This window comes from Herpailurus yagouaroundi, unplaced genomic scaffold (assembly GCF_014898765.1).
Source record: "Herpailurus yagouaroundi ecotype Mexico unplaced genomic scaffold, PumYag 139, whole genome shotgun sequence".
NCBI lineage: Eukaryota > Metazoa > Chordata > Mammalia > Carnivora > Felidae > Herpailurus > Herpailurus yagouaroundi.
Genome location: NW_024412394.1, coordinates 4,164,448 through 4,191,491, shown reverse-complemented (window position 1 = coordinate 4,191,491; position 27,044 = coordinate 4,164,448). Strand labels below are relative to the sequence as shown.

The following is a 27,044-nucleotide window of genomic DNA, read 5'->3' as shown; positions in this document are numbered from 1 at the left end:
TTAAAAAAATTCACTGTATGGGCTTGGGATGCCTGGGTGGCTCAGTTGGTTGATTGTCTGACTTCAGCTCAGGTCATGATCTCCCAGTTTGTGGGTTCAAGCCTCGCATCAGGCTCACTGTTGTCAGTGCAGGGCTTGCTTTGGATATCTCTGTTCCCCTCCCTTTGCTCCTCCCCCACTCATGCTCTCTCAAAATTGAATAAACTTAAAAAAAAAAATTCACTGTGTGGGCTTAATGTAGAATGGAGATGACAGAAAAGGAGTCAATGGACTTAAAGATAGACAAAAAGAAACTTCTTAATCTGAAGAACAGAAAGGAGAAAAAGTGAAAAAATAAAACAGAACCTGAGGAAGTATGGGTCTAACATTCACATCATTAGAATCCGAAGGGAGGATTGAGACTGGTGCAGAAAAATACATATATATTTGAAGAATAATAGCTGAAGGCTTCTCAAACTTGGTGAAAGACATACAACTATAGATTCAAGGAACTCAAATCCCAAGTAGGATAAATGCAACTAAACCAAGCAAAACCAAACGACCAAAAAACACACAAAAACCCCAAAACTCCAAAAACAAAAATAACCCCCCAAACGATCCACAATTCAGATACACTATCAAACTTCTGAAACCCAAAGGGAAAAACAAAATCTTAGAAGCAGTCTGAGAAAAAAACATATTCCTCAGAATATCAAAAATAGAATTACCATATGGTCCAGTAATTCTGCTTATGGGTATGTGCCCCAAAGAACTGAAAGCAAGGTCTTTAAGTATTTACACAACTGTGTTCACAGCAGCATTATTCTCGATGGCCACAAAATGTAAGACCGCTGACGGATGGAAACAAAATATGGTGTGTGTGTGCGTGGCCACGCGCATGTTGGAATATTATTCAGCCTTAAAAAAGAAAGGAAGGATGGGGCGCCTGGGTGGCTCAGTCGGTTAAGTGTCTGACTTCGGCTCAGGTCATGATCTCGCGGTCCGTGAGTTTGAGCCCCGTGTCGGGCTCTGTGCTGACAGCTTAGAGCCTGGAGCCTGTTTCGGATTCTGTGTCTCCCTCTCTTTCTGCCCCTCCCCTGCTCACGCTCTCAATCTTAAAAATAAACATTTTTTTTTTTTAAAGGAAGGGTATTCTGATACATGCTACAACATAGGTGAACCTTGAGGACATTACGAAGTAAAATAAGCCAATCAAAAAACCCCATATACTGTATTGTTCCCTTGCATAACTTACCTAGAGTCGGCAAATTCAGAGAGACAGAAAGTGGAATGGCGGTTGCCGGCTGTAAGGAGGAGGAAATGGGGAGCTGTCGTTTAATGGAGACGGAGCTCTAGTTTTGCAAGATGAAACGAGTTGTGGTGATGGTCGCACGACGATGCAAATGGACTTATCCCTACTGACCTGTACACTTAAAAATGACTAAGATGGCAAGCTATGTTCTGTGCATATTGCCACAATTTTTAGAAACACCGTCTGAGAAAAATAGTGGAATTAAATATAGAACAGCGATCTCAATGACCGTGGATTTCTCATCAGAAACTGTGGAAGAGACAGTGGAACGACATCTTTAAAGCGCCCGAATAACTATACCTAGAGAAAATATATTCAGGACTGAAGGCAAGATAAAGACCATTCTCAGATGAAGGAACACTAAGAGAATTTCTCGAGAAAGTTTTTCAGGCAGAAGGGAAATCACAGTTTCAGAGGGGTTGTGGAAGGCTAAGGAATGAAGGAGGAATCGCTTCTCGGCCTTTTGGCTAAGATCAAGCGGAGGAATGAAGGAGGGACGTAAATGGTAAGTGTCTCCTCTCAGGTTCTTTAAGATATGTGTACCTACTGAGGGCAAAAATTGTTGATTTTGAGCCAGGCATATGGCCGCCTGGAACAGACTATTCCTCCAACCTCCCTTACAACGAGGTGTGACCTACTGTGGGACTAAGTTCCGCTCCCTGAGTTGTAAAAGGAGGTATTAAGGGGCAGCTTTCTGGAACATTCCTTAAGATACTGCTGACACATTTTTTTTTTTCATTCTTTTTTCTCTGTCCCTTCTTTATCCATCCTGTTGCTTGGAAAGTGGATGCAGCGGCTGGCGTGGCAGCCTCATCTTCCCCGGTGAAGACCGCGAGGCAGAGTCCAGATTCCTAAACACTCTGTGAAACAGACCTATCATCCTGGCCCTGGGTGGTCTACTTTTGGACTTTGATGTGAGGCAGAAGGTATGCTCCCTTGGTGTGTAAGCCACCGTTACGTCTGGGTTCCTGTAGCGTGTTGCTGCATTTGACCCTAAGACAGCTCCTAACTGCTGAAACCAAGCAACACTCTCGAATGAATCCAGGGAGAAGTTCTGGGTGAGGAAACCATCCAAGTGTTTCTCACAGCACTTGGCGTATGGCGAGGTGCTCTGTAAATGTCAGTGGTTAGGTACCATGTGGCTCAGTTTTGTATTTTCCACAGTATCCAGCACAGAGTCGATGCGCCATCCTCCGAGACCGCCTTCTGACTCTCTGTCGATCCCCGGCTTGCCCTACGGAAAATGTGTCCCCCATCCTTGCTGGCGTCAGCAAGAAAAACCTGACCAAGGGGCACGCCTTAGGTTCCAGGTTACACAAATCCATGGGAGAAAAATCAGCAGTGGAGGAGGAAATACACTATTTATTTACAATTCTTTCACTTTATCCACAATTTCCATACAAACATAAAAACTAAAAAAATAAAACCACCACTTGGGAACACAAGTGTCTTTCTTTAATTAGTCCGGTTGAGGGAGGGTCACCGCCCTCTTGCTCTGTGAAGGAGACTATTGAGGCACACTGAAGGGGAACAGGAGAAGGTTGGGAAGAATGCCTGAGAAACAGCTCCAGATGAGAAATGTAACACGCCAGCGTGGTGGAGCTTCACTGGCGGAGACTCAAGGGCGTCGCCCACTGGGGACACTGACCGGCTTCCCAAGAGGACGACGGCTCCTTGCCACCATCCCCCCCGCCTCTCCACTACGGAACTCTAGAAATCAAACACGCCTCACGCATCTCATGAGCGGTGTGGGGTATGGTGGTGACAGTGGAGGACGCTGGATGCTTCTCTCGGAGAAGAGCCCTCAACCCCAGGGAGACACAGGAAACCCCTTTCCTTGGCACTGATGAGTCAGTCACAGCTTCTGTCTTGAATACAACGCTGACTTAAAACGGAAAAACTAAAGCTCTCCCCCAGCATCCTGGAGAAAGGGAAGGGCTGAAAACATGCTCTCTGGGAGGTGGGCTAGGGGTGAGGGGTGGGGGGCAGGGGGGCTCTGTCTGCCCAACAGGGGGAGGGAGTGGGGCTGATGCTCCACAAAGACCCGGGGAGGGGTGGGGAGAGGGGGAGACAGAAAAACTCAGCCGCTGACGCTTGGGATGGCCACCGCTGGTTGTCAGAGCAGCTCCATCTGCTCAGCGCCACCTGCCCTGGCAGACGCCCACCCACTCCCTCACAGGGGGGCGCCCAGAAACCGACCTGGAGGCGCTGGGCCCACCTGCCTGGCGACGTCATCTGTGCTAGTGACCTAGATTGCTTTCACATGTTGATGCACATTATAAATATAAAATCATATCTGCTACAAAGAGGACGTATATTTGTACATCTTTACCCATATACATAATAACACAATTTACACATAATATCTTGGAGTGGGTCATCATGGAAAAAGGGTTTGGAGAGGTAAAAAGCCCCTTCTCCCTCCCCCTGCCCTGATCCTTCTCAAGGGATGCTTATATACTTGGTCACCGGGGGGCCCTTCCCAGCGGGTCGTGACAGGGCTGGTCTGGACACGTGAATTCGGACACGTAACTAAATGCCGAGGGGTGTGGATACCCACGTACACACACGAACGCAGGCGCACATACAGACATCTGGTGAGAAAAGGAAAACTAAAATTCCTAGCCCTTGGGTGTAGGCCTCTTCCCAGACTTATAAGCATCAGTGCCTCCTCCATCTGAGAACAACAGTCTAAAACTGCCCCTCACCGGCTCACACGAGGGCAGAGGGGAAAGGGCTAGGAACCAGGGAGGGGGGGAGGGGGGGAGGGGCCAGGAGTCTTTTGAAAACATAAGGCGTTTTTTGACCTGTGATCAAATGAAACCATGTCACAAAAAGCAACGGCATCAGTTGGGGCCGGGAGGCAAGAGACAGTCCGTCCACGTCGGGACAATGTGAGTCGAGACCCTGAGCCTTCCCCTTCTTCTGCCCAGTTTCTTTTAAAGGGGCAGACAACCCTGTACCTCCTTTCCTGTCCTCTCCCAGAGCTGGGCCCATCCACATGTCATGGAATACTGATAGCGGTCCAAGAAACATATCCAGAGACATGGAGTGGCGGACAGGCACGCCAAAGAGTTAAGACCTGGGCGGCGGATGTGAGCTTTTTACAGCAGGAGTGGTTCCTGGCCCGAGTCCGCGGCTCGCACAGTGGCCACAGTGATCAGATTGCCATCAGAGATGGGGACAGTCTGGGTCCCCCCTGGGGAGACAGCACCTATCGGCGGTAGTGATTGGGGGCATCGGCAAACATGTACTTCAGTCTGTACGCCTCGGCGAGCAGTAGCCCAATCTCTTCGTTACCCCAATGGATCGTAGGTAGGTTTTGTAGCAGCATCAGGAGACCCTGGAATGCAAGAAAGACGTTTTTATCATCCCAGGACTACAGACCAGGGGACCAGCAGGCCCTGGGACGGGGTCCCTTCCTCCTGGATCACACACATCCCACAAGGTCGGGCTCCCTCCTCCAGAGCAGCACACATCTCCCGGCCCCCAGTTCACCTTCAGGAAGCCCTGAAAAGCCTCTGCTAATTTTCCGATATCCACTAGCACCTGCCTCTTTGAACAATATTATAAACAGAGAACAACACCGACAAATCAGGATGTTTAAAAGAGAAAAATAATCTCCCTCATCATCCAAACATACTCTCTTCATTTCCAAGTACTGCTTTTCAGTCTTTTTCTCACACGCATATTTCTTTAAACAGCTGTAAGCATAATTATGATTTTATGCTTTTTAATCATCTTCTTTCTCTAGAATTTTAGTGTCTTTCCATGCAGCCTTCAAAACTGACTATTCTCAGGGTTAGTATGTAGCTATACCCAAATGTACTCAACCATTTATCTTTTGTTAGATACTTAATTTGCTTCCTTTAAAAATAACATTTATTAAAAAAACCCTCATTTATTCATATTCATAAATGCATAACCTTATGCATTTGACATATTTCTCCTAATCGAATGTTCACTTGTAATCACTATATTTAGCTTCTTCCTTGTTCTCCAAAGGCTGTCCTGTCCTCAACCTACCGGTCCAGCTCATTTCCTACTATCCCAGTATACATGCCTCCTCCAGCTAGTCCCATTTCAGCCAGATTTATCTGTCCCTCCGTGGTTTAGTTTACTTGGTTCCTTTCACTTGGAACACCTTTCCTTTTCCCCTCTGCCTACCTCAATCCTATTTAGTTCTCAAAGCCCAGGTCCCTCTAACAGTTCCCATAGAGACACCCTATTAAAGAGGATAACAGAATAAAAAGCGAATGTGAGGTTTTCTCTGTAATTTATTTACCCATGTTGTTGCTGCTGCTTCATGTTGTTTTTCTTTCTCTTGTTTTTAAGTTTATTTACTTATTTATTCTTAAATAATCTCTACACCCAATGTGGGGCTCGAACCCACAACCCCGAGATCAAGAGTCACATGGTCTTCCAACCAGGCCAGCCAGGCACCCCTGTGTCTCTTTTTGAACTGGATATTCTTCTTCTTCTTTTTTAAAATTTTATTTATTTATTTTGAGAGAGAGAGAGACAGACAGACAGACAGACAGACAGACAGTGGAAGGGGCAAAGAGAGAGAAGGACAGAGAATCCTAAGCAGGCTCCATGCTGTCAGTACAGAGCCAGATTCAGGGCTTACTCTCATAAACTGTGAGATCGTGACCTGAGTTGAAATCAAGAGTCAGACATTTAACCCAATGAACCACCTCGGTGCCCCATCAACTGCATAGTCTTATTTTTCTGATTATAAAAGTAATAGTAGCAAGACAAAACCCAGAGACACAAGAAGACTGGCAGACTCGATTACATACAACTTCAAAATGTCAAAAGGTGCCAAAAACCAAGTTAAAATCTAAGAGACTGACTGTAAGTTATATGCTAACTAATTTGGATGTAAACTAAAAAAAATAAAATTAATAAAAAACAAAGAAACTGACTGTAAGAAAATATTTGTAACACCTATAAAAGACAAAAGGTTAATATCTATAATCAAAAAGGGTGCCTACAAATCACTGAGAAATAAGAAAACCACCAAATAGAGAAACAGGTGAGTAATATGAATAGGTAACAGGCAGAGTGCCTATGGCCCAACACACATGCGGTGAGTACTCTTGCTTTTAGCTGCTCTGAACACCCAGCAATGTTTTGTAGTTTTTAGTGGAAAGGTCTTGCATATCTTTTACGAGATTTCTTCCTTTAGAAACAGAAACTTAGCTGTGCACAAAGCTGCCTGTGGTACATCACTGTTTAAGAGCCCCGTTCTGGGACAGTGTATGTTCTTGGTTCTGCCCTAAACCTCTCCCTCCCCACTTCCCAGAAAGTGGATGTGAGTACAGGAGGGGAACAGTCATCTCAGACCATAAGATTACAGCCATGCGTTGAAGATGGCAGAGCGAGAAGACAGAAGACATCTGAGTCCCTGCCACACTGGAGCCGGGATGTCAGCCCTCGACTGCTTATGCTGAAAGACTGTGAACAGTGGAGAAGTAAACAACGGTCTGGTTTTAAGCCACTGCTATTCTAGGGTCTTGGTTACAGGGGACTTAACAGACAGGCTGTAGCTATCAAAATCAGAAATGCACATGGTCTTTGATCCAGCAACTCCACCCCTGTATCCTGGTATCCTGTCCTAGGGAAATATTCTCAGTCCGGCAGGAGGGTCTTCCTGGCATGCACCACTGCTTCAAACAGTGGGGAATCGATCGCTGGATAAACAGTGGTCATCCACATCGTGAAACACACGGCAGCACATGGGACAAATGAAGTCGCACTAGGTGCACCGAGGTGGAAAGATAACAAAGACAATTTTACAAGTACCAAAGAAAAGTAAGTTGTAGAAAAATACAGGATGATCCCACTTAGGTAAATGAGAAAACACAATATATCTGTATGTGCACATATGTATACAAAAAATTTAGAAGGTGAGGTGGTAAACTGTTAACAGTAGTTACCTTCAGGGATGAGAGACCTTCACTTTTTTCCCGTTACACTTCTGTATCTTTTGGGCTCTGTGTTTTCAATTTTTACAATAAAGTGTTGATGCATTACTCGGGTGATAGAACTTTTTCTCTTTAGTAATACGTGTTCTGTGGTAGTTTTGTTTAGTAAAAAGTAAAAAAGCAGAAAATAAATCACCCGTAATTTCATAACCAAGACGAAGCCACTTTTTTTGTTAAAATATTTATTTATGGGGGTGGGGGCGCCTGGGTGGCTCAGTCGGTTAAGTATTGACTTTGACTCAGGTCATGATCTCCCGGTTCGTGGGTTCAAGTCCCGCATCAGGCTCTGTGCTGACAGCTCGAAGCCTGGAGCCTGCTTCAGATTCTGTGTCTCCCTCTCTTTCTGCTCTCTCTCCCCCATTCATGCCCCGTCTCTCTCTCTCTCTCTCTCTCTCTCTCAAAATAATAAACATAAATTAAAATAAAATAAATAAAATACTTATTTATTGGGGCATCTGGGTGGCTCAGTCAGTTAAGTGTCTGACTCTTGGTTTAGGCTCAGGTCATGATTTCACAGTTTGTGAGTTCGAGCCCCGCATCAGGCTCTGCGCTGACAGTGAGGAGCCTGCTTGGGATTCTCTCTCTCCCTCTCTTTCTTTGCCCTTCCTCTGCTCGTGCTCTCTCTCTCTCAAAATAAATAAATAAACTTAAAACAGATTTTAAGTAAACTCTACACCCAATGTGGGGCTTGAACTCATGACCCCAGTCTCTCTCTCTCGCCAAGATCAAGAGTCATATGCTCCACTGGCTGAGCCAGCCAAGAGCCCCAAAAGGACGTCACTTTTAAACACTTTGGCATATTTCCTTCCACTCCTTTTTCTGCACACTTTCCATAGTTGAAACATTTTATCTACATAATTTTGAATCTACTTAGCATTTGTCATAAGCATTTCCTTTGATATTAAAAACTCCTTGTAAATATTTTCATGGCTAAAGAATTTCTCACGATGCAGATGCACCAAATTTACTTTACATCTTCCTGTTCTGAGTACTTAATTATTTCTGGTTTTTCACTATAATGAAATTACAATGAATAGCCTTGTGCATAGAGCCATATTTTAGATTATTTCCATGGGCTGACTTCCTAGGATTGAAATTACTGTCAAAGAACATGAACATTTAAAAGGTATTTAACGCTCATTCAGAAAATGCATTCCAGAAAAATGCTCATTTCTGTAGATCTCCACCAGCACTGAGTACTCTTACTAAACAAAGTTCTCTAATCATAACCCTTTTCCCTGAGATTTCCAAGCCTGAGAAGAGAGCTCAAAGCCTTTAAGTGTCAACATGGTGGTGAATGCACAGGATGAACACACTGAGAAAGGAATCAGCCTATATGCTTCTTTACATATGTTCAACCCTCCTCTCCAACCCCCATCCTGGTTGCCATCAACCTCCTTCTCTCTTCCCCAAACCCTGTAGGTTAGCCACCCTCTACTATCCCATCGTTGTTACCGAAATTCATTCAACCATACAGCTTACTCAACCAGTTAATGATTTTCACTCAACCCACCCAGATGCTAATGTTGTGTTTAAATACACTATTAGCTGACCTAATGTCTCTGGAGTGCGCTTTTCTCATGGTTAACAATTCTCCCTGGGATGTCTTGGCCTCTCTCCTAGGTCTACCTTGTTTTCTTTCTTTCTTTCTATTTTTTTTTAATGTTTATTTATTTTTGAGAGACAGGAAGAGAGCACAAGAAGGAGAGGGGCAGAGAGAGGGGGAGACACAGAATCTGAAGCAGGCTCCAGGCTCTAAATTGTCAGCACAGAGCCCAATGCAGGGCTCAAACTCGCAAACTGTGGGATCATGACCTGAGCCGAAGTCAACGCTTAACCAACTGAGCCACCCAAGTGCCCCTCACGGAGTCTACTTTTATTCTAATTTGGGCAGATTCTCTACTACAGAGGTCCTCACCTTTTCTATACCTCAGACTCTTTGGCTATCTGGAGAAGCCTATGGACCCCTTCTTAGAATTATGATTTTTTAAATACATAAAATTAAATACATAGTACCATGAAGGAGGCCCGTTAAATTGAAAGTTATCAAAATATTTTTAAACAAATTTATGATACTGCTGTATATGTACTTTATTAATATATTCTGTAACAGGATCTAATGGCAGATTAAATAATTATCACTATTTCAAAGTAGCAAATGAACATAATGTTTTCAGATATCTGTAACAACTTAATATGATATGAAAATACCTGCAGTTAGTGACAAAGGAAGGTACCGCTAATATTACTGTGCTTTCCTGGTTACATTTTTTAATGTAGGAAATGCCAACTTTGAATTCGGGGTTACCGAAAATAAAACTGAAAATTTCTTTCCATTCATGTCTAGGGGTCCCGACTTTTTTTTCTTTTTTCTTTCTTTTAAATTTGTGTGTGTGTGTGTGTGTGTGTGTGTGTGTGTGCGTGTGTGTGTATTTAAATTTTATTTATTTTGAGAGAGGGAGAGAACACACAAGTAGGTGACTGTCAGAGAGAAGGAGAGACAGAATTCCAAGCAGGCTCCACAGCGTCAGCACAGAGCCAGAGGCGGGGCTTGAACTCACAAGCCGTGAGCTGAGATCAACAATCAGACGCTTAACTGACTAAGCCACCCAGGCACCCTGGGATCTCCTGACTTCTAAACTTAGACCCTAAATGAAAGTGTTTACTCTTGTAGCTTGCCCTTCTCTTGATTCACACCACAGTCAACAAGAATTCTTACTATACTTTCCTTCAGAGGTAAGTTTAACACCCAAGTATCCATATTAATATTAACATTAAATTTTTAGCTTAATTTATTCATTGGAAAACTTTTTTCTTGCTTTCCTTTTCCTTCCTTCCTTCCTTCCTTCCTTCCTTCCTTCCTTCCTTCCTTCCCTTCTTCTCCTTCTTCTTTTTGGCTCAAATTGCTTTTGTCATTATAGAATTTCAGTCCCATTTTCAATCAGCTTGCTGGGTGAGGTCAAATTGTTATCCTTTTTCTTGAGGACATATTTCATTGACTCAGAACCAACCCCTGCCTTCCATGGAAGGGGAGCTGAAGGAATGGTACTTGGTTCGCCTCATCCGGAATATTAGCAAGCAGACTCTGGGAACTTGGGAGCCTCAACAAAAACCCTTGGGTTCGTCCTGTCATCACAGCCAGGCGGTTCCAACCAGGCTGCAAAAGCTGAATCAACTGCAGGACCTCTTAGAAAAACCTGAGCCCAAGCCTCATCCCTGGAGGTTTTTTATTCTAAAGCCCTGGGATGGGACCTGGTAACCACACTTTCCCAACGATTCCAGTGGGCAATCAGGTGTGGGCTTACCTCTAGGGGGATTAAAAAGCTCTACAGGAATAAAAGCATATTTGAGATGCCGGCCTCATGGTGAGATCCTAAGGAAGGAAACCCCTAGATGTTACACAGAGAGAGACCTTTCATTACATAAACTAAGAGAAATCTATAAAATAAAAATAGCTTGTAGCCAATTTATTTTAATGTTTTCGCAGTTTGTGTATGAGCATGTACTCATGTGATGTGTAAAAGATATAAACATGGCGGAATTTACAGTTTTTGACATGATAGGACATCCACCATATTTTGTAAAGTGATAAAAAGAGGTTACAAAACAAGTCATAAAATGGTTGCATTAATGGCTATATACACACAGTACGTATTTGTGGAGATCTGTGTGGGGAAACATCTGGAAGAAAATAAAGCACCTTTGTGTGGCACAACTTCAGGTATCTAGTTCTTTTTTCTTTTTGCTTATTGGTGTTTCTAATTTTTTTTATAATGATTACAACCCGTGCACAATTGATAAACAACAAAAGAGTAATATCTCTAGATGGGAATATTCCTTGCTGGGATAGAATCTACCCATAATTTCCAATGCCTCTAACCTTGCTGGAAACCTCCGGTAAACCTTGAAATAATTCTAACACTGCACAAGTTAACGTCCCCGGATGCCCCCTGGGCAGTAAGGCATCGCGAGGGAGCACTCTGCCACCTAGTGGCTATGTCTAGGAACTGCATTCCTTCGCACAGTGCTGCAACAGTGGGAAACCCTGCCCAACGCATTGATAAACCTGGGCTAATAGAAAAGAAGCAGAAACCAAATGGCTGGGGGAAGAAGGTGTTAATCACAAGTCAGGGGCTTTTATCTAATGATAGGGAAGAGACAAAGTTGGAGCAGGGAATAACTGAAGATTTGTTACAAAGCCAGCCCATGGGAGCACTAAGCATGACAGGCAGTCAGATGAAACACTGCAGCCATGAGAAGACAGTTTATGAGGCAAGCAGCAGTGAGGAGTTCCAAATTAATGGGAAGGGACCAAAGAAAAGTTGGAAGTGGCTAAAATAGCAGAAAACAACCTGACCTAGATACCAGCTGAGAATCCACAGATCCTAAAGGAAAAGGAATATGGCAGAAAAGAAATTAGTGCCATGGTAGGTAGGGGGGAGGCAACAATTAGATAAGGGGGTCAAAGGAGAAGGAATAGAGGTTATAGCCAAAGAGACCCTGTAAGGAAAAGGTATAGGGGAAACCTCTTAGAGGATGTCCAATAGATGGAAGAAATGGAGAGAAAGAACATCAAGAATAATCATTATAGCGACAGCTACCATTTATTGAGCACTTACTACACACCAGATGGGGCTCTACACGCTTTACGTGTACTCTGTATTAACTCATTTAATCTTCCCACCAACTCCATGAGATACATAATATTATCTCCACCTTACAGATGAGGAAATTGAGGCACAGGGATTAAGGAATTTGCCCAGGGGCACAGAGTGGTACTGGGCTGGAATTTGAACCCAGGCAATCTGGCTCTAGAGCCTGTGCTCATAACCACTATATATTTCAGCGCTTGCCCTGGAGTAAGAAGAGAAATGTGGCATAACGTAGAAGGAACCAAAAGAAAGGAAGTCATGGCAGACGCTGTTTGAAGGAAAGGTGGTACAGTTGCTTGATTTTACTCAGTGATAAGAGCCAAGCACAACCAAAGATAGGATGTGTAGTAATTAACAGCAAGAGAACTTAAAGACCCCATAAAACATACACTATTAAATAAGATACTGTGTGTAGAATCACTTAGCAATATTGGAACATCCTTTGCAAATGTAAAGTGTACTCAGGCATGTAAAAATATTTTCCTAGTCAAATAAGCAGTTCTTTAAAACAAATCCCCCATTCTGAGAATCAGTGAGTTAGCAAACCAATTCCCCTGGTTACAATCAAACTTTTCAAAACCATGTCCTTGTATGTAAACTTTCTGAGAGTCAAACTTATTCACTGGTTTCCTCCCAAAGTGTGTTTAGCAACTTTCCCATCAGAGAAGGCCGGGTTGAGTTCTTCAACGGCTTGTGTTATGTCTAGGGATCGTGCCCTTTCTCATGCCAGCTTGCTGTGGGTGAAAGATCTTCAGTTCCCAGGGCTCCCTCTGAACCCTTCTTCTGGGCAGGATTCACACCGACGACTCACTGGATGTCTGTAAAGATGAGGCCTGCACTGGCCAATGCTCCAAAATCCTACGCTTGAGTTCCTGCAGAAGTGGTGGGTGGATGCCATCTGATTCAAGGGATTTATTTGCATTTAGTTTCTATTTAGGCCACGAGCATCTTATAGGCTAAGCACTACTGAACGGAACAACTCTGACCTACCTCCTACAGAAGACGCTTTCAGAACAGGAGTCTCTCCGAGGTGTTCTTCTGTAGGATGGAGGCACGGGATTCTGGGATCAGCTGCCACCTTGCTTTAGAGGCATCAGCTGGCCCCACGGACTCCCTTGCTGGCCCCCATTTTATGTAAAGGAATTTTGATTATTAGTCCTCAGAGTCCTCTGCGGGGTGCTTCTCAAAATCAGTTCTGAGACCTCTGAGGCCTTGTTGGCCCTCACATCTTGTGGGGTCCCATGCCCTTCTGGGCTCTCATAGATGCTGCTTTTCCTGAGATGACTGTTTAGACTGTGGGACGAGGGAGCAGGCATTCACTCAGGTGCCTGTTCTCTCTGACTAAGGCACATACACTTTTCCCAGATATGTTATTCATAGTGGAACAGTTTTCAGGCTTCCTGTGGGTTACTTCATTCAGTACAAATTTTCTTTCTTTTTTTAATATAAATTACGAGCTTATTACAAAATACAAAATGTTAGTTTCTCATCATCAGTAATTGAAGAAAACAAAGCCAGGAGCTCACCCTGGGTGGGGCTGGAGGCCAGACGCCGCCAGGCTCAGGAGCTGGCCACAAGTCACCGGTTTACAACCCCCCGGCAGATGGGTGTTCTCCAGGGTAGCTGCCACCCAGTTCTTGTCGCTTGCACACCGCGAGCTCCAAGGAACGAAACCCCGGTGTAAAGTGTACGTCCATTGTGAAAAGCTGGGGTAGGGATCACAAAAGCTTGACCGTGATGGACAGGCCAGTAAGGGTGGCCGTGCTGCAGTATGGAGGGGGGGTGTGAAGGCCACGGCCACTGTGTCCTCAGGGTCGCTCCCCTGAACCTGGACTTGCTCTACTACATTCACTTCTTCTAGCTTCGCTGGCTGCTCCAGGTCACTGACGCTGACGGAGCAAATCAGATCAAAGGTCCCATGCATGCCACCGCTGCTGGGAACCTACTTGTCCTCTTTGTCCAGGTGTCCCCAGAGTGCTCGGAGACGACATTACTCACTTCCGGTTCTCCAGGGAGCTGCCCCCACCACTGGGAACCACTGCGGGCCTGTACAAGTGCTCTGCACACGTTTTTTCCTGAATACCCACATTTCAGCATAGCTCATATCCTTCCAATGCACACTGAAGTTCTGATTTTTGAGGTGCTCCACTCCTTCGCCCTGGCAACTCCTTTGGTTTTGGTTGTGATTATGGGATGGTGCACCGGCCCACGTTCCCTCACGCACAGAACTCACTCAACGATCTCCTGCCCTTCTGGGTTTGACACGCACCTGCTCTGGGAAGTCTCCCCCAGAGTCTGACGCCCACAGCCTGCCCTGACGGTGTTTCTGCCACTGGGTGTCAGGAATAAAGATGTCTTCCAGCGACCAAATTCTGTGGCTCTCCAGGCTCACTTAACGTGCCAGGTTCAGCCTTGGCCAGAGGGCGGGAGAGTCCACTGTCACTGCTATGATTCTGTCACTTCACAGTGGCGTGTACACCCCTGTGACTCCCTAGTTCACTCTGCCGGCCTTGTGGGGTGGGACCAAGGCACCCCTCTTCATTCCATCTCCAAAGAGCTAGCAGCACGGGTCAAGGCCCAGACATCCCTGGCCAGGCTTTAGGACGGAGGCTGTTGGTCCAACAAGGGATGGGGGTGAAAGTTCCTCCCCAATTTAGGGTCAAGCCCAATCTCTCCACAGGCTTCTCCACAATCAGGTCTTGCAGCACCACCCCTCACCCTGTGACACTCCGGCCACACTGCCTTCTCTCTGCCTCTTCCCTCCCCCCACCCCTCAACCTCTTACCCTGGCAGGGCTGCTCCTCACCGCCAGGGAGATGGCACCCAGCAAAGTGCGGGCCAGGGGCAGGCGCTGGGAAGGGCTGAGTGGGACAGCAGGCCTCCCAGCTCTTACCTGCTCAGCCTAGGTCCCCAGACAGTCCCCTCTGCTCACCTTCTCCTTCAAGTGCCTATGGCAGCTACAAGAGATGCGGACAGGCAGACAGAACTCTTGGGCAGACAGAACTCTCTCTAGGCTCACGGCTGGGGAGAGAAGCCCCAATCCCTCCCTCAGCAGGTGCACAGCCACATAGGAGACCTGCCGGTTCTGATTAGGGCGCTCACATCCAAGGCAGATCTCGCTCTCTCTGACCACCACTGAAGCTTCCCCTTTGCCACAGTTTCCCACCGTCACTGCTCCCATCCCCAACACCGTCGGTCGGCATCACACAGCCTCTAGCACGGCCACTACCCCTACAGCCAGCAGCCCTGAATCCTAGGGTCACCCTTTGCCCTTCTAGCCCCCACGATGCAAATAACATCAAGATCCTCACTCAATACCAAGATTCCTACGTGAGAAAGGACTCATTTACCCATTTTGTTTTGGGTAATTTTTACACAGTCAACTGACTACTTAGTATGGAGATTTTAGTGTATTGGTTGTATTTAGTTGTATTTAGTGTTATTGCACTTTCACCTTTCAATGGTGACCTTGCAGCAAACTGAACCATGTGCTCTTGTCCTATCATGCACTCTGTTGTCAATCTTTTTTGTTTTTTTCAGTGAGGCATAACTTGTACACAGTAACTACGCAAATCTTAAGTGTACCGCTGGACAATTTTTACATATGTAACCACCACCCAGAAGATTCATGATCCTTCTCAGTCAATACTCCGTCTACAACCAGTGACCTGACATCAGAAGTTTGAACTTCACATAAATGCTTTCCTTACAATCTTATTTCCAAAGTTATCATGATACTTCTGAATATTTTTTAGTGGCAAAAAAACTGGCTTAACCAGGGCTCCTTGGAGAATGGTCGATTCCAAGGTAAGGCAAAGAAAATATAAGCTGGGAGCATCTCATGGCACCAGAAAGTAAGGAAGTGCTTTAAAAATGATGGGATCAGGGGTGCCTGGGTAGCTCTGTCAGTTAAGCCTCCAACTCTTAATTTCGGCTCAGGTCATGATCTCACGGTTCATGAGTTTCAGCCCTGTGTTGGGCTCTGTGCTGACAACAAACAAACATTTTTTAAAAAGGTAAACATGATGGGATCAAAAAGACATAGGAGACAACTCGAAGGAGAACCCAAGGCCCAAAGCTGGGACAACCTGAACAGCAAAATAATGACAATGTCAGATAACCCATGAAATAAATACCTGTGAATCTATACTGATATAAATAGATACACGAATACATAAATGGGAGAGAAGGGACAGCTCTCCCTTAGGTTAGAATAGCAGTTAATAAATATAGAAGCAGTGAAAATAGAAAATCACAATTAGGCAAACATCACAGTAATGACTGTTCCAGGCAAGAGCCATTCATGAATGTTAAAAAGTGGGCGAAAGAATGGCGAGAAACATCAGAATTGCATAGTCTCAGACTGTCTCTACAAAAGATACTTCCCAATTACCAAAGGGAAAATAGTAACTTCACAGGGGAGAGACTCAGGAGGCCCCCCTGAGTCAAGCGATCGAAGGCGGCAGGAATGAGACCTGCCAACACCAGCTACCTCCTCATACACAGACGTCGCCTCTGTGGTTTCTTCCCCAAAAGGCATGACCCTCAGTTCCGTCATAAGAAAACATTAGACAACCCCAAGTTAAAGGACAGTCTACAAAATAACGAATCCGTACTCTCCAAGAGTTTTGAAAATTTTTGTCCTGGAAGACAAAGACTGAGGAATTGTCCCAGATTAGGATCCTGAATTGGATCCTCATCCAGAAAAGGACATTAATGGGAAGACTGGTCAAATTCAAATAAAGTCTGTAGATTGCTAATATTTTATCAACCTGAACGTCCTGGTTGGTTAATCACAGTACGGAATGTAAGACGTAAACATTAAGCGGATATGGGTAGGCTATTTGGGAACTCTACTATTTCTGCAACATTTTGTAAGTATAAAAATTATTGCAAAGTAAAAGAGAGAGGATACTTTTTTAAAAACCTGGTTTGAGTGGAGTCCCTCCTCCCCAGCCCCGCCAGAGTCTGACTTTCAGCCCCTAGAGCGCCAGTGGCTCCTAAGCCTGGGGGCTCTCTCAGGGCCTGGGCGGAGCTCCAGGACCTCCCAGACAGAGGCCCAGACCCCCACCCCCCACCCCCCAACCGGGCTCCAGCAACGTGTACAAGTGCCCAGAACTCCCTGTTGCCTCCAGGTGTGGTGGTCTTTCGGACTCCACTTTCCCACAGAGGCCAGTGCCTTAGTTTCCTCCTGGGAAGGAGGGCATGGAAAGGAATGAGGCTGAAGGCCCTTCTGCCAGTGGAAGGAGAAAAACCCAGGAGCCAGCACAGACCAAAAGGAGGACCTTAGAGGACTTCTTTCTCAGTTTTAAAACAACCAATCTCGGGGTGCCTGGGTGGCGCAGTCGGTTAAGCATCCAACTTCAGCCAGGTCACGATCTCGCGGTCCGTGAGTTCGAGCCCCGCGTCGGGCTCTGGGCTGATGGCTCAGAGCCTGGAGCCTGCTTCCGATTCTGTGTCTCCCTCTCTCTCTGCCCCTCGCCCGTTCATGCTCTGTCTCTCTCTGTCCCAAAAATAAATAAATGTTGAAAAAAAAAAAATTAAAAAAAAAAAATAATAAAATAAATAAATAAATAAATAAATAAATAAATAAAACAACCAATCTCTTGTTAAACGTTTACTTCATGAGAAGAAAGCCTGTGAGCAATCATCCATGCAAGGTGAGGGGTGGTAGAGGGCAGAGGAAGCCCTGGAAGGAGGAGGGGAAAGGGGGAGGAGGGGAAAGAGGGAGGAGGGGGAGGACGAAGATCCTTCCCCGGGATCCTGGAGTACTGCTCTGTGAATTCAGCTCAAATGCCCCAGGAGGTGTCTGGCCAGGCCCCAAGGTAGAGGCAACAGAGCACAATCCATGCGTGGGGCACGATGCTGGGCGTCTAACTCCCTGGGTGACCTTGAGCCGGTTACTTAATCTCGCTGTGACTCAGTTTGCTCATTTGTAAAATGGGGGTAGTTATTATGACCTACTCTGTGGGACTATTGCAAGGATTAAATGAATTAAACACAAATAAGCATTTATTTGTTTATTATTTATTTTAAGATTTTTTTAAATTTATTTTTTAAAGTTTATATATTTATTTTGAGAGAGAGAGAGAGAGGCAGAGTGAGCATGCACAGGGAAGGGGCAGGGGGCGCGGAGAGGGGGGAGGAGAGAGAGAGAGAGAATGAATATCCCAAGCAGGCTCTGCACCATCGGCACTGAGCCTGATTCGGGGCTCAAACTCACGAACTGTGAGATCATGACTTGAGCTAAAGTCAGACACTTAACTGACTGAGCCACCCAGGCGCCCCAACACAAATAAGCGTTTAGATTAGTGCCTGCTACATTAAAAATGCTAAGAATTAGTTATTATTAGGTCGAGCCTTATGAAACTGCCAATATCTGACATTTGGACCTATGAAAACAATGTTGTAAACTTCACCCTAATATAATCATCATTGTTCCACTACACCAGGCCAGGCTGAGGGTCCCTCAGACCAGGGCAGAGCCTTGGCCCAGCACTATTAGAAGCTCTCACTTCAAGTGGCCCAAGGCTCGCAGGACGGGCCACTCTGTCCCTGCAGCACCTGTGCACACATTGCCTCAGGTTCCTTTGCTCAGAGGCCTCAGGAAGGAAACATCTTCAAGTGATCCTCCTGTCGTCAGTTCTGGGGCCCCTCTCCCAGGCAGTATGAGCCCAGATATCTGCTCAGCCAAGGAGAAGCAGGCGCCCTTCCTTCTGGGGGCTTCTGCCACAGCTGGGACACTGCCTTTTACCCCCGCAAACTTTGACACCCCCCTCTCCAGTCCTGTTTGCCCATCTAGCTTGGCAGCTTCGCCCACGATTAGCCTAGCATGGTTTCCTCTGGTAAGTTACACACCACTTAGAGACTTGGGTTCCTAAAGCGTTGTCTTCACTGCTTCTGAGACTCGGGAGTACATTTCAGGAAACAATATTAATGATAATAAGCACCCTGTTCTGAGGCCGTAGGCCACGTATACCATTCTAACTGCTTCACACAAATTAACGATTTAATCCTCACGGTAGCCCTGGAGGTAGGTACTCACCCCCATTTTACAGGCAAGAAAACCGAGGCCTACAGAGCCAAGTTACTTGCTTCTGACTGCACACCTAGAAAGGTAGCAGAGCTCGGATCTGACCCCGGGCAGTCTGGCTCCACAGACCGTGGCTTTACCACTGCACTATTCTACATAGTCCTCAACTTTCGAAGGAGGGTCTCTGCTTCCCCCTGATGCCCCTCCACTGGCTCCCCTAACCGGGGGCTCTTCTTCCCTGTCACTAAGGGTGACCAATGGCCGGTCTGCTGAAACCACCACAACTCTCTTTTATTTCTGCAGTGGCTTCGTCTAATTTTTCTTCGAGTCGCTGCAGCTGTTCAGCCCTCAAACTTCTCTCATCCAGGCTGGGCCAGTGTGGCTTTCTGGGGTACCTGTGTTCATTTGCAGAGCTTCCTTTGCAGCCACTTAACCACACGTGGCCCTTCAGCAGTCAGGCTGCGCATGCCTTCTTTCTCTGCACATGTCACGGGTCAGTAGCTCACAATCTCGCACAACGCTCTCGCACCTGCACCACGCTTCTGTCTCCTAAGGGACCCTGCCCGTCGATCTTAACACAGCTGGGCACAGGTTTTCTCTTCTTGGCCATAAAATTATGGAACAGTGGGGCTGGGAGGAACTTTGAGGACTGTCCACTTTAATTGCCCATTCTACTTCATCTATAAGAGAGAGGTGACAGTCCTCGATAGTCTCATCGAGGTGTTAATACAGCAACAGACACAAATCCTCATTGTCATTCTGTGGGTTACTGAAGAAAGACCTCAAATCCACCAGATAATCGAATATGCAACCCGGTAAAGAAGAACATCTCTAGTTTTAAAGTCACAGACTATTATGGCCCTATGTTCTGCCATTTTGTGAATTGCTGAAAGCCATTCCAGGAATCACCTCCACCTCTCAGAGCTAATCTGGGAAGCACTTTTATCACATATGACAAGGCCCACTGAGCCTGGCTCATGATAACTAAATTAGACCTCGTGCTCTTGATGTCCTGCTCCACCTCAACCACATTATCAGAATTGATAGCTCACCCCAGCACGCGGCCAATCCGGCCCCCTTGTGCTCATTCATCCTAGGACGTCGCATATGCCGCTCGTTGGCAGAAGCCGTGGCTCGCGGTCAGCTGCCGCAGCCTCTCGGCACCACAGCCAGCATCTGCTCACAGAAGCCCACTCTCTCCTTTTCCTTCCAAAGCCCTTACTTGGGCAGGCTGGGTCCCGTCTTTCCGTCTATCTGCTAAAGAGACTTCTGTTCTTTAACCACCTAACACCAATTACGGAGAGGTCCAGCCCAGGGGTCACAGAGAGATGTTGCTGCTCTTGAGAACACCTACGTTATTAGTTAGAACTCAGAAGAACATTCAACCTTCTTTGGCTCGCCCCCCCCCCCCCGCTTTAAAAAGAGCTTTATGCCCATTAAAAAAGAAAGGGAGAAAGAAAGAGAAAGGAAATTTAGTCCAGAAATGTGCAAAGCAGAAAAAGAAAAGCCCATCGCTGCCCCCCAGAGATAACGACCATCGAACAACCTCCAGGCCTCTGTGTCTGCGGACTGTAGAGCCTCGCAATCCGTCCCCTCAACCCCTAATTCCCCATTCCCCCTTTCCTGGGCCTCCTGGAGCAGCTGCCTGGCTTTCCACCACCCAACGTGTGCCCTCCAGTCTTCTTCACGTTCCCCAGCCAAGGCTTCCCAGACACCTCACTCTCCCCGGCCATCCCCTCTGCCTCCTTTGCTCTGTCCACCTCTCCCCACCAGCCTCCTCGGGAAGGTGTGCCAGGGCTCAGGCCCGGGGCTCTTCCCTCCTCCGTCCACACTCACTCCTCATCTACTGTCCTGGTTTTAAGGACCATCTAGCCAAAGGCTCCTAAACATGAGTCCAAGCTCTCTCCTTCTCCAGCTCCAGACTCCTAAGATTTATTTGCCTACTCTAGATCTCCATTTGGGTGTCTAAAAGCACTTCCGATTTGGCATGCCCAAAACTGAACTCCTGAAATTCCTCCATAAGCCTGTTCCTCCTAGACCCTTCTCATAAACTGAGTCATCCTGACTCATCCCTCTCTGTCCTACTCTACACTCGACACATCAGGAGATCCTGTTGGCTCTATTTACAAAATATAAGCAAGATCTGCCCACTTGTCACACCTCCACTGCCACCATCCGGGTCCAAGCCATCCTCGTGTCTCACCTGGAGGACTCTAACAGCCTGTTGGGCAGTCTCCCTGCCTCCACCTTCGTCCACACCTACAGTCTACATAGAAGCCAGAGCGATCCTTTGAAAATGTAAGTCAGATCACGGCCCTCCTCTGCTTACGACCCTCTTATGGCTCCCCTTCCACTCAGAGTAAAAGCCAAAGCTTACAGTGGCTACGAAGTCCTCTGTGACCTAGGTCCCTTGTGACTTCTCTGGCCTCACCTCTTCCTACTCTTCCCCTGGACCACTCTGTTCCAGGCCACCACCATGATTCCTTAAGTAGCCCAGGGAACCCCACTGTTCCCTCTGTTTGGACACTCGTCCTCCAGATATCCATGACTCACTCTCTCACCTTCCCTGAGCCTTTGCTCAAGCATCTCCTTCTCAGTGAGCCTATCCTATTGTATTTGAAATTGTAAACTATCTCTTCCCTACCACCTAATAATCCCTTTATCTTGCTCTACTTAAAAAAAAAATTCCCTATGCTTTTGTTTATTGTTAAGTCTCTTCCCAACCAGCATGTAAGCTCTATGGGAACAGGGATCTGTCTATTTTGCTTTCCAGTATATCCTATGCCTTCACCAGTGCCTAGCACATGGCAGGCATTCAGCAAATGCTTGTCAATGAATGAATGACAAGCCTGCCTAGCTGCTCTGCAACCTTTCTAGCACTAATACCTATTAAAAAAAATACACACACACACACACACGTATATACATACATGTATACATATACATATATATTTTTTAAGCTTATTTATTTATTTTGACAGAGAGAGAGAGAGAGAGAGAGAGAGAGAGAGAGAGAGAATCTCAAGCAGGCTTGGTGCCGCCAGTACAGAGCCCAACTCCAGGCTTGATCCCATGGACCGTGAGATCATGACCTGAGCTGAGATCAAGAGTCAGATGCTTAACTGACTGAGCCATCCAGTTGCCCTAAAACCCTTTTCGTACTGAAGAACTCTGGGGCTCACTGACTTGGCCCATCGGCCTTCTGAGCACCCTGTCTCCTTTCCTCCTCTCGGCCAGGTACCTGCCATTGCACCTTCTCCCTGTGCAGCCCCACTAACGGAATGGCTCCCTCTCTGATGCTCATCCCAGCCCAGGCTAAGCTCTTGGCCACTCACCTGAAAGTCCTCCTCATCCAAGATCTCTTTTCTCCACTTGATCAAGAAGGCTGCACACACGTAGAGATGAAAGTGGGAGAACCCTTCCGGTTCGGACTGGGAAGGGAAAGAACAGTTAGGTCTCCAGGCCCTGACAAGGAGCCGGCTCTAGTCCTCTCGGTCCCGGTCCTCCTGCAAGGTAGGAGCACAGCAAGGCACTCCTTTCACGGCTGGGCACACAGAGGCCTGAACAGACTCTGTAGAGGCCCTGCCCATGAGGCCAAGGCAGACACAGAAATAGAAAGGAGGTAGGGGATTCTGAGCAGCTACTCTCCACCAGGGCAGGGAGCTGGGGGCCTCAGGGACAGCCTGGCATGGAGAGGGCAGGGGTCCCCTCATACCTGGTATGTGTCCCATAGGCGGATGGTGCAGCGAAGGGGAAGCTCCCGCATGAGCAGGTTGTTCATCCAACGAAAGGCAAACTGTAGGTATTCGACCTCGTACCTCCTGAAGTGATTATGTACCTGCTCTGAAACAGAAAGTGTCATTGGCCCCAAGACCACAACCTAGGGGACTGACTGGACCCTGAAAGGGTCGCATGAGCCTTTAGGCAGTTTCCATCTCCTTCTCCCCCCTTCTCCCGGGGAATACAGGCACAGAAGGGCCGAACTGGCATCCGACTGTCCTTTATGTCGGATTCTGCCATCTCACAGCCACACCACATGGGTAACCCAGTCCCACACTCGGCAAAACTATTTTAACACCCATGGTGACGCTCTGGGTACCTTTCCTCCTTCACAGGGCTCCTCTGGCCATAAAGCGGCAGACGTGAGGTTCACTTGGCTGCTTGACCCCATTACTCTTCAGAGGAGGAGGCAGAATGGAACAGAACCATGGGGGTCACCTTGGCCATCCTCCTGCCAGTGAGGACTTCCTCCTCAGCATCCCTGACAGATGGCAGCCAGCAGGGACTTAAACACTGCCAGAGAAAGAGGTTCACTGACTCCATCAAGGGCAGCCTCTCCCACTGATGTATTAAGTGATTCGCCAGAAAGTGCTTCGCTGTATTCAACAGAAACTAGCTCCTTCCTGACTCCCACCTTTGGTGTTTGTGTGGTGTTCTGGAACAACCCCAAACAAACCTGATCCCTGTTCTACATGACAGCCCTTTAAATAGTGCTTAACAGCATTAAAAAAAAAAAAATTATTATCCTCCTCAGTTTCCTAATCTAGAAAATGCAAATAATTATTCGTACCTCAGAAGATTCGGGGGAGGAGAAAATGAGAAAACAAAAATGCTCACAGCAGCACCTGGCATGTGGTAAATACGTAAGACATACACTTTTTGAAAGAATAATAACACTAGTTATTTCTGGGGAATAGGATTTAAGGAGGGGGGAGGTTGTTTACTTTTCATTTTGTGCTTCTCTGAATTGTCTTAATTTTTATAATGTCTATTACTTCTATGATTCAATGAAACAATAAAGATATATATATTTACCAATCCAATATCCTAAAGTACTATGCCTTTACTTATCAGGTACTCGCGAGGGCAGAAAAAACAAGGAGAGGGCAGACGGTGGCAGAAACCACAGCCCTCTGCCCTCCGGGCCCACGCTGAAGCTCACGGCTAGGTCAAGGCGAGAAGGGGGAAAAACCGCCTCCGGACGATGTGTCGAAAACAACCGTAAATCAGCAAACAAGACAGGAAGACGGAAATCTTGTCATGAAAGGAAGCTGGAGTGAGTGGCACAAACCAGGGAAGGTTTTCAAGAAGGGAGAAGCTGGGGAAGGAGAGAGAAAGATACGCGGGTTTTGTACGGGGGCGGGGTGAAAGGCGATGCCTTGATGAGGCACAAAATCCACACAGAAAGCCAGGAAATGAGGTTTATTAGTTGTATCATGTCTGGTAGAGTGCTAAAAAAGCTCTACAATGTAAATGGTGCTACGGAGCCCACTTAACAGAAGACCTTGCTGTGAGGTTCTAGGCTATCTTTATGAAACTTAATTCTGACTTTCTCTTTCTGGGCCTCAGTTTCCTCATCAGTCAAGAGCAGGGCTTCCCAGCTTGCCTTTTAGTTCTAACATTCCATGATTCCAAGCCAGAGCCAAGGAATTACTGGAGGGCTCTCGCCCCTCAGAGACCTTCTGTGCCAGGAAGAGTCATGTCTCACTTCTCGCCCCCGCCACCCCCCACCCCCACCCCAGCCCAAACTAGTCGCAGAGAGCTGCGGAAAGGCCTGCCGGATATCAGCCAGACTAGAGGACTCTGCGTCAAGCCCAGGAATTCTGAATGACACCACCACCTGAAGGACAAGGTCAGAGTACAGCTTGACGCTAGAAGCAAGGGAGAGCCACAGGAGGCTTCAGAGCAGGAGAGGGACGGAACCAGGATGGTGCTCTGGAAAGATGCAGTTGTATCACAGAAGGTTTAGAAGAGGAAAGAGTACAGAGGAGGCAAGTCCTTACAGGAGGAAGCTGCAGAAATCCAGACATGGCTGGATCAGAGCTGTGGCCAGGGAAATGGAGAAGAAAGGGCAAATTTGAAAAGAAGAAAAAGGGAGGAAGGGTTGGAAAAAAGAAAAAAAAAGGGTAAATGTGAAGAGAGATGCTAAAGAGAATGGACAGAACTTGGTGACAAAAAACAAAGGGGAAAAAAGAACTCGAGGGGCCCGCAGACCTCTCGCCTCCCCTTCCTGCCGACGCGTGGAAGGACGCGGGCGCGCCAACAGCCCGGACGGAACTGGAGAGGGTGGTGGCAAAGAAGCGGGCAGAGGAGAGGCCCCCACCAGCACAACTGGCTGTGTCGGAACCATACCGTGCTGCTACCAGAGAATCCATCTTCTTCCAACCTACCATCAATCCGGCTGACGAGCTCTTCCAGCGCCTTGACCTTCTTCTGGATCCCTGGTTGTGCAAAGGTGTAGTTATCCTGCAAATGACACAGAGCCCGGGATGAACAGGGACTCCAAAGTCGTGCTACCGCTCTCGAGTTCACTGAAACACGTTTAAAAGCACAAGCTGTTTTCCACAGCTGGTGCCCGGGTTCTGGAGAACAAAGGAATCTACAGAACAGCAGAGGGTGGGCAAATCCTGATGGAGCCCTGCACTGTGGAGGAACGAGGAAGAGCCGTGCTGGGCAGTGGGGGGGGGCGCTCCTGGCTGACGCTGAGGAGCAGTAAGGAGCTCAAAGGCCTGCAGGGAGTCCCTGGACCCGGGCAGCCCGCATGGGCAGAGCCGGCTCACCTGGATCCCATCTAACAGCTTGCTCATGCACCAAAAGCTGTCGGCTTCAATGCTTCGAAGCACGTCCTGAGACAAATTGGTCACGTCAAAGTTCTCCACGTCCTCCTCTGTAAAACAAAAGGTGAAGAAAGTCCAGAGGTCTTCTCTAAAACATGGAGAAAGCTAGAGACTGGGATCTTCTACGGGGTCCTTCAGGCCAGGGGACAGCCAGGCTAAAGTGATGGGAGGAGTAAGGGCCTGTCCTCCTCCCCTGGTCAGGTGGGCAAGCGGGTCCCAGGAGAGCTCTTGAGGATCTCGTTACAACACTGAACAGGCCACTTCTCACACCGGTTCCACCGGGTCCAACATATCTTTCTCGGCTGTATTTGTTCATTCGGCTTTAGGAAAAGATATTTCAGGCCTCATGCTCAGTGAGCTACATACCCAGACCCTTGGAGGTGGTCTGGAAAAATTCTTGATTTCAGAAATTGAGTAACCTGTCTAGCATACGCACACCTGCATGGACTGAGAAAGGTGGGATCAGATGGACCCTGTGGTTCATTTTTGTTTTCCTTTGGCCCCCCCCATAGTTCATTTTAAAGACAGAATCTCCATATTCTGACAGACCCACTGCTGAGACCACTCAGAAATGAAGATGAGGGTGTGAAGGCAGATGGCTCAAGCCTGACGGGGCTTCTGGGACTCAATTTCACCAGGCTGGTAGGACGACCTAAGCTGGGTTCCGTAAAACGTCAAACCTATAGGGTACTCCAGAAGAAGGGCGTTCCGTAGACAAGTACGGTTGAGAAATGGCAGTCTCATCTTGGAGATTCACAAAGATCATAGCGAACAAATGGATTTGAGAAATTATAACAAATTTTGCATTAAGTGAATCTATGTAACCTTTTTTATCCAGGACTTCCCAGGCTTCTTTAGCCACAGGACCTCTTTTATTTACTCTATTTTTTTTAATGTTTTTGTTTTTCTTTTTGAGAGAGCGAGAGTGCATGTGTGCATGCAAGTGGGGGAGGGGCAGAAAGAGAAGGGGACAGAGAATCTGTGCTGTCAGCACAGATGTGGGACTCTAACTCAGGAACCATGAGATCATGACCTGAGCTGAAGTTGAACACTTAACCGACTGAACCACCCAGGCCCCCAGGGACCCCTTTTAGAGACCTCTTTTAGCTTCTCGTGGCAACCCCACACTAAGTAATAGTAGTGAGAACCAGCCTGTCTCTGAGATCCAAGTGGGGAGAACATCAGAAGTGCTCTAGAAACCTGAAGAAGGAAAAGGCCATGGGATGTGTCCTTCCTGCCACAGAGGTGGGAGTACTAAGAAGGCTCTGCTTGCCAACATGACAGGCCACCTCAACCCACAGGCCCCAGCATGCCTGGCAGAGGCCACACGTGCAAATGTTCAGGCTGGAGTTCTGTGCCAAAGGCGGCTTTTCTCCTTAGACCCACAGCCTTATTTTGAAAACAGGATGTTCGCTGCAGTCCTATGTGCTGCAAAGACACAGGCATCTGACAACATATATT

The 27,044-nt window shown here is 47.0% G+C and overlaps 1 protein-coding gene and 1 long non-coding RNA gene across 2 annotated transcripts in view; one reads left to right on the top strand and one right to left on the bottom strand.

Annotated features, from left to right (window-relative positions):
* The first annotated feature begins 2,054 nt into the window (after nt 1-2,054).
* On the top strand, nt 2,055-2,736 carry LOC121029378 (uncharacterized). The gene is made up of 2 exons (XR_005789701.1): nt 2,055-2,217; nt 2,456-2,736. It is a non-coding gene; the product is annotated as an uncharacterized LOC121029378 (long non-coding RNA).
* The window catches only part of TBC1D22B (TBC1 domain family member 22B), an 81,499-nt gene continuing 57,088 nt past the window's right edge, over nt 2,634-27,044 (bottom strand). The window contains exons 9-13 of the mRNA XM_040473374.1: nt 25,527-25,633; nt 25,137-25,212; nt 22,682-22,809; nt 22,302-22,397; nt 2,634-4,634 (exon numbers count right to left, since the gene is read on the bottom strand). Coding sequence (XP_040329308.1) covers nt 4,506-4,634; nt 22,302-22,397; nt 22,682-22,809; nt 25,137-25,212; nt 25,527-25,633 — 536 coding nt within the window. The 3' untranslated portion in view covers nt 2,634-4,505. The remainder of the gene's footprint in view (nt 4,635-22,301; nt 22,398-22,681; nt 22,810-25,136; nt 25,213-25,526; nt 25,634-27,044) is intronic.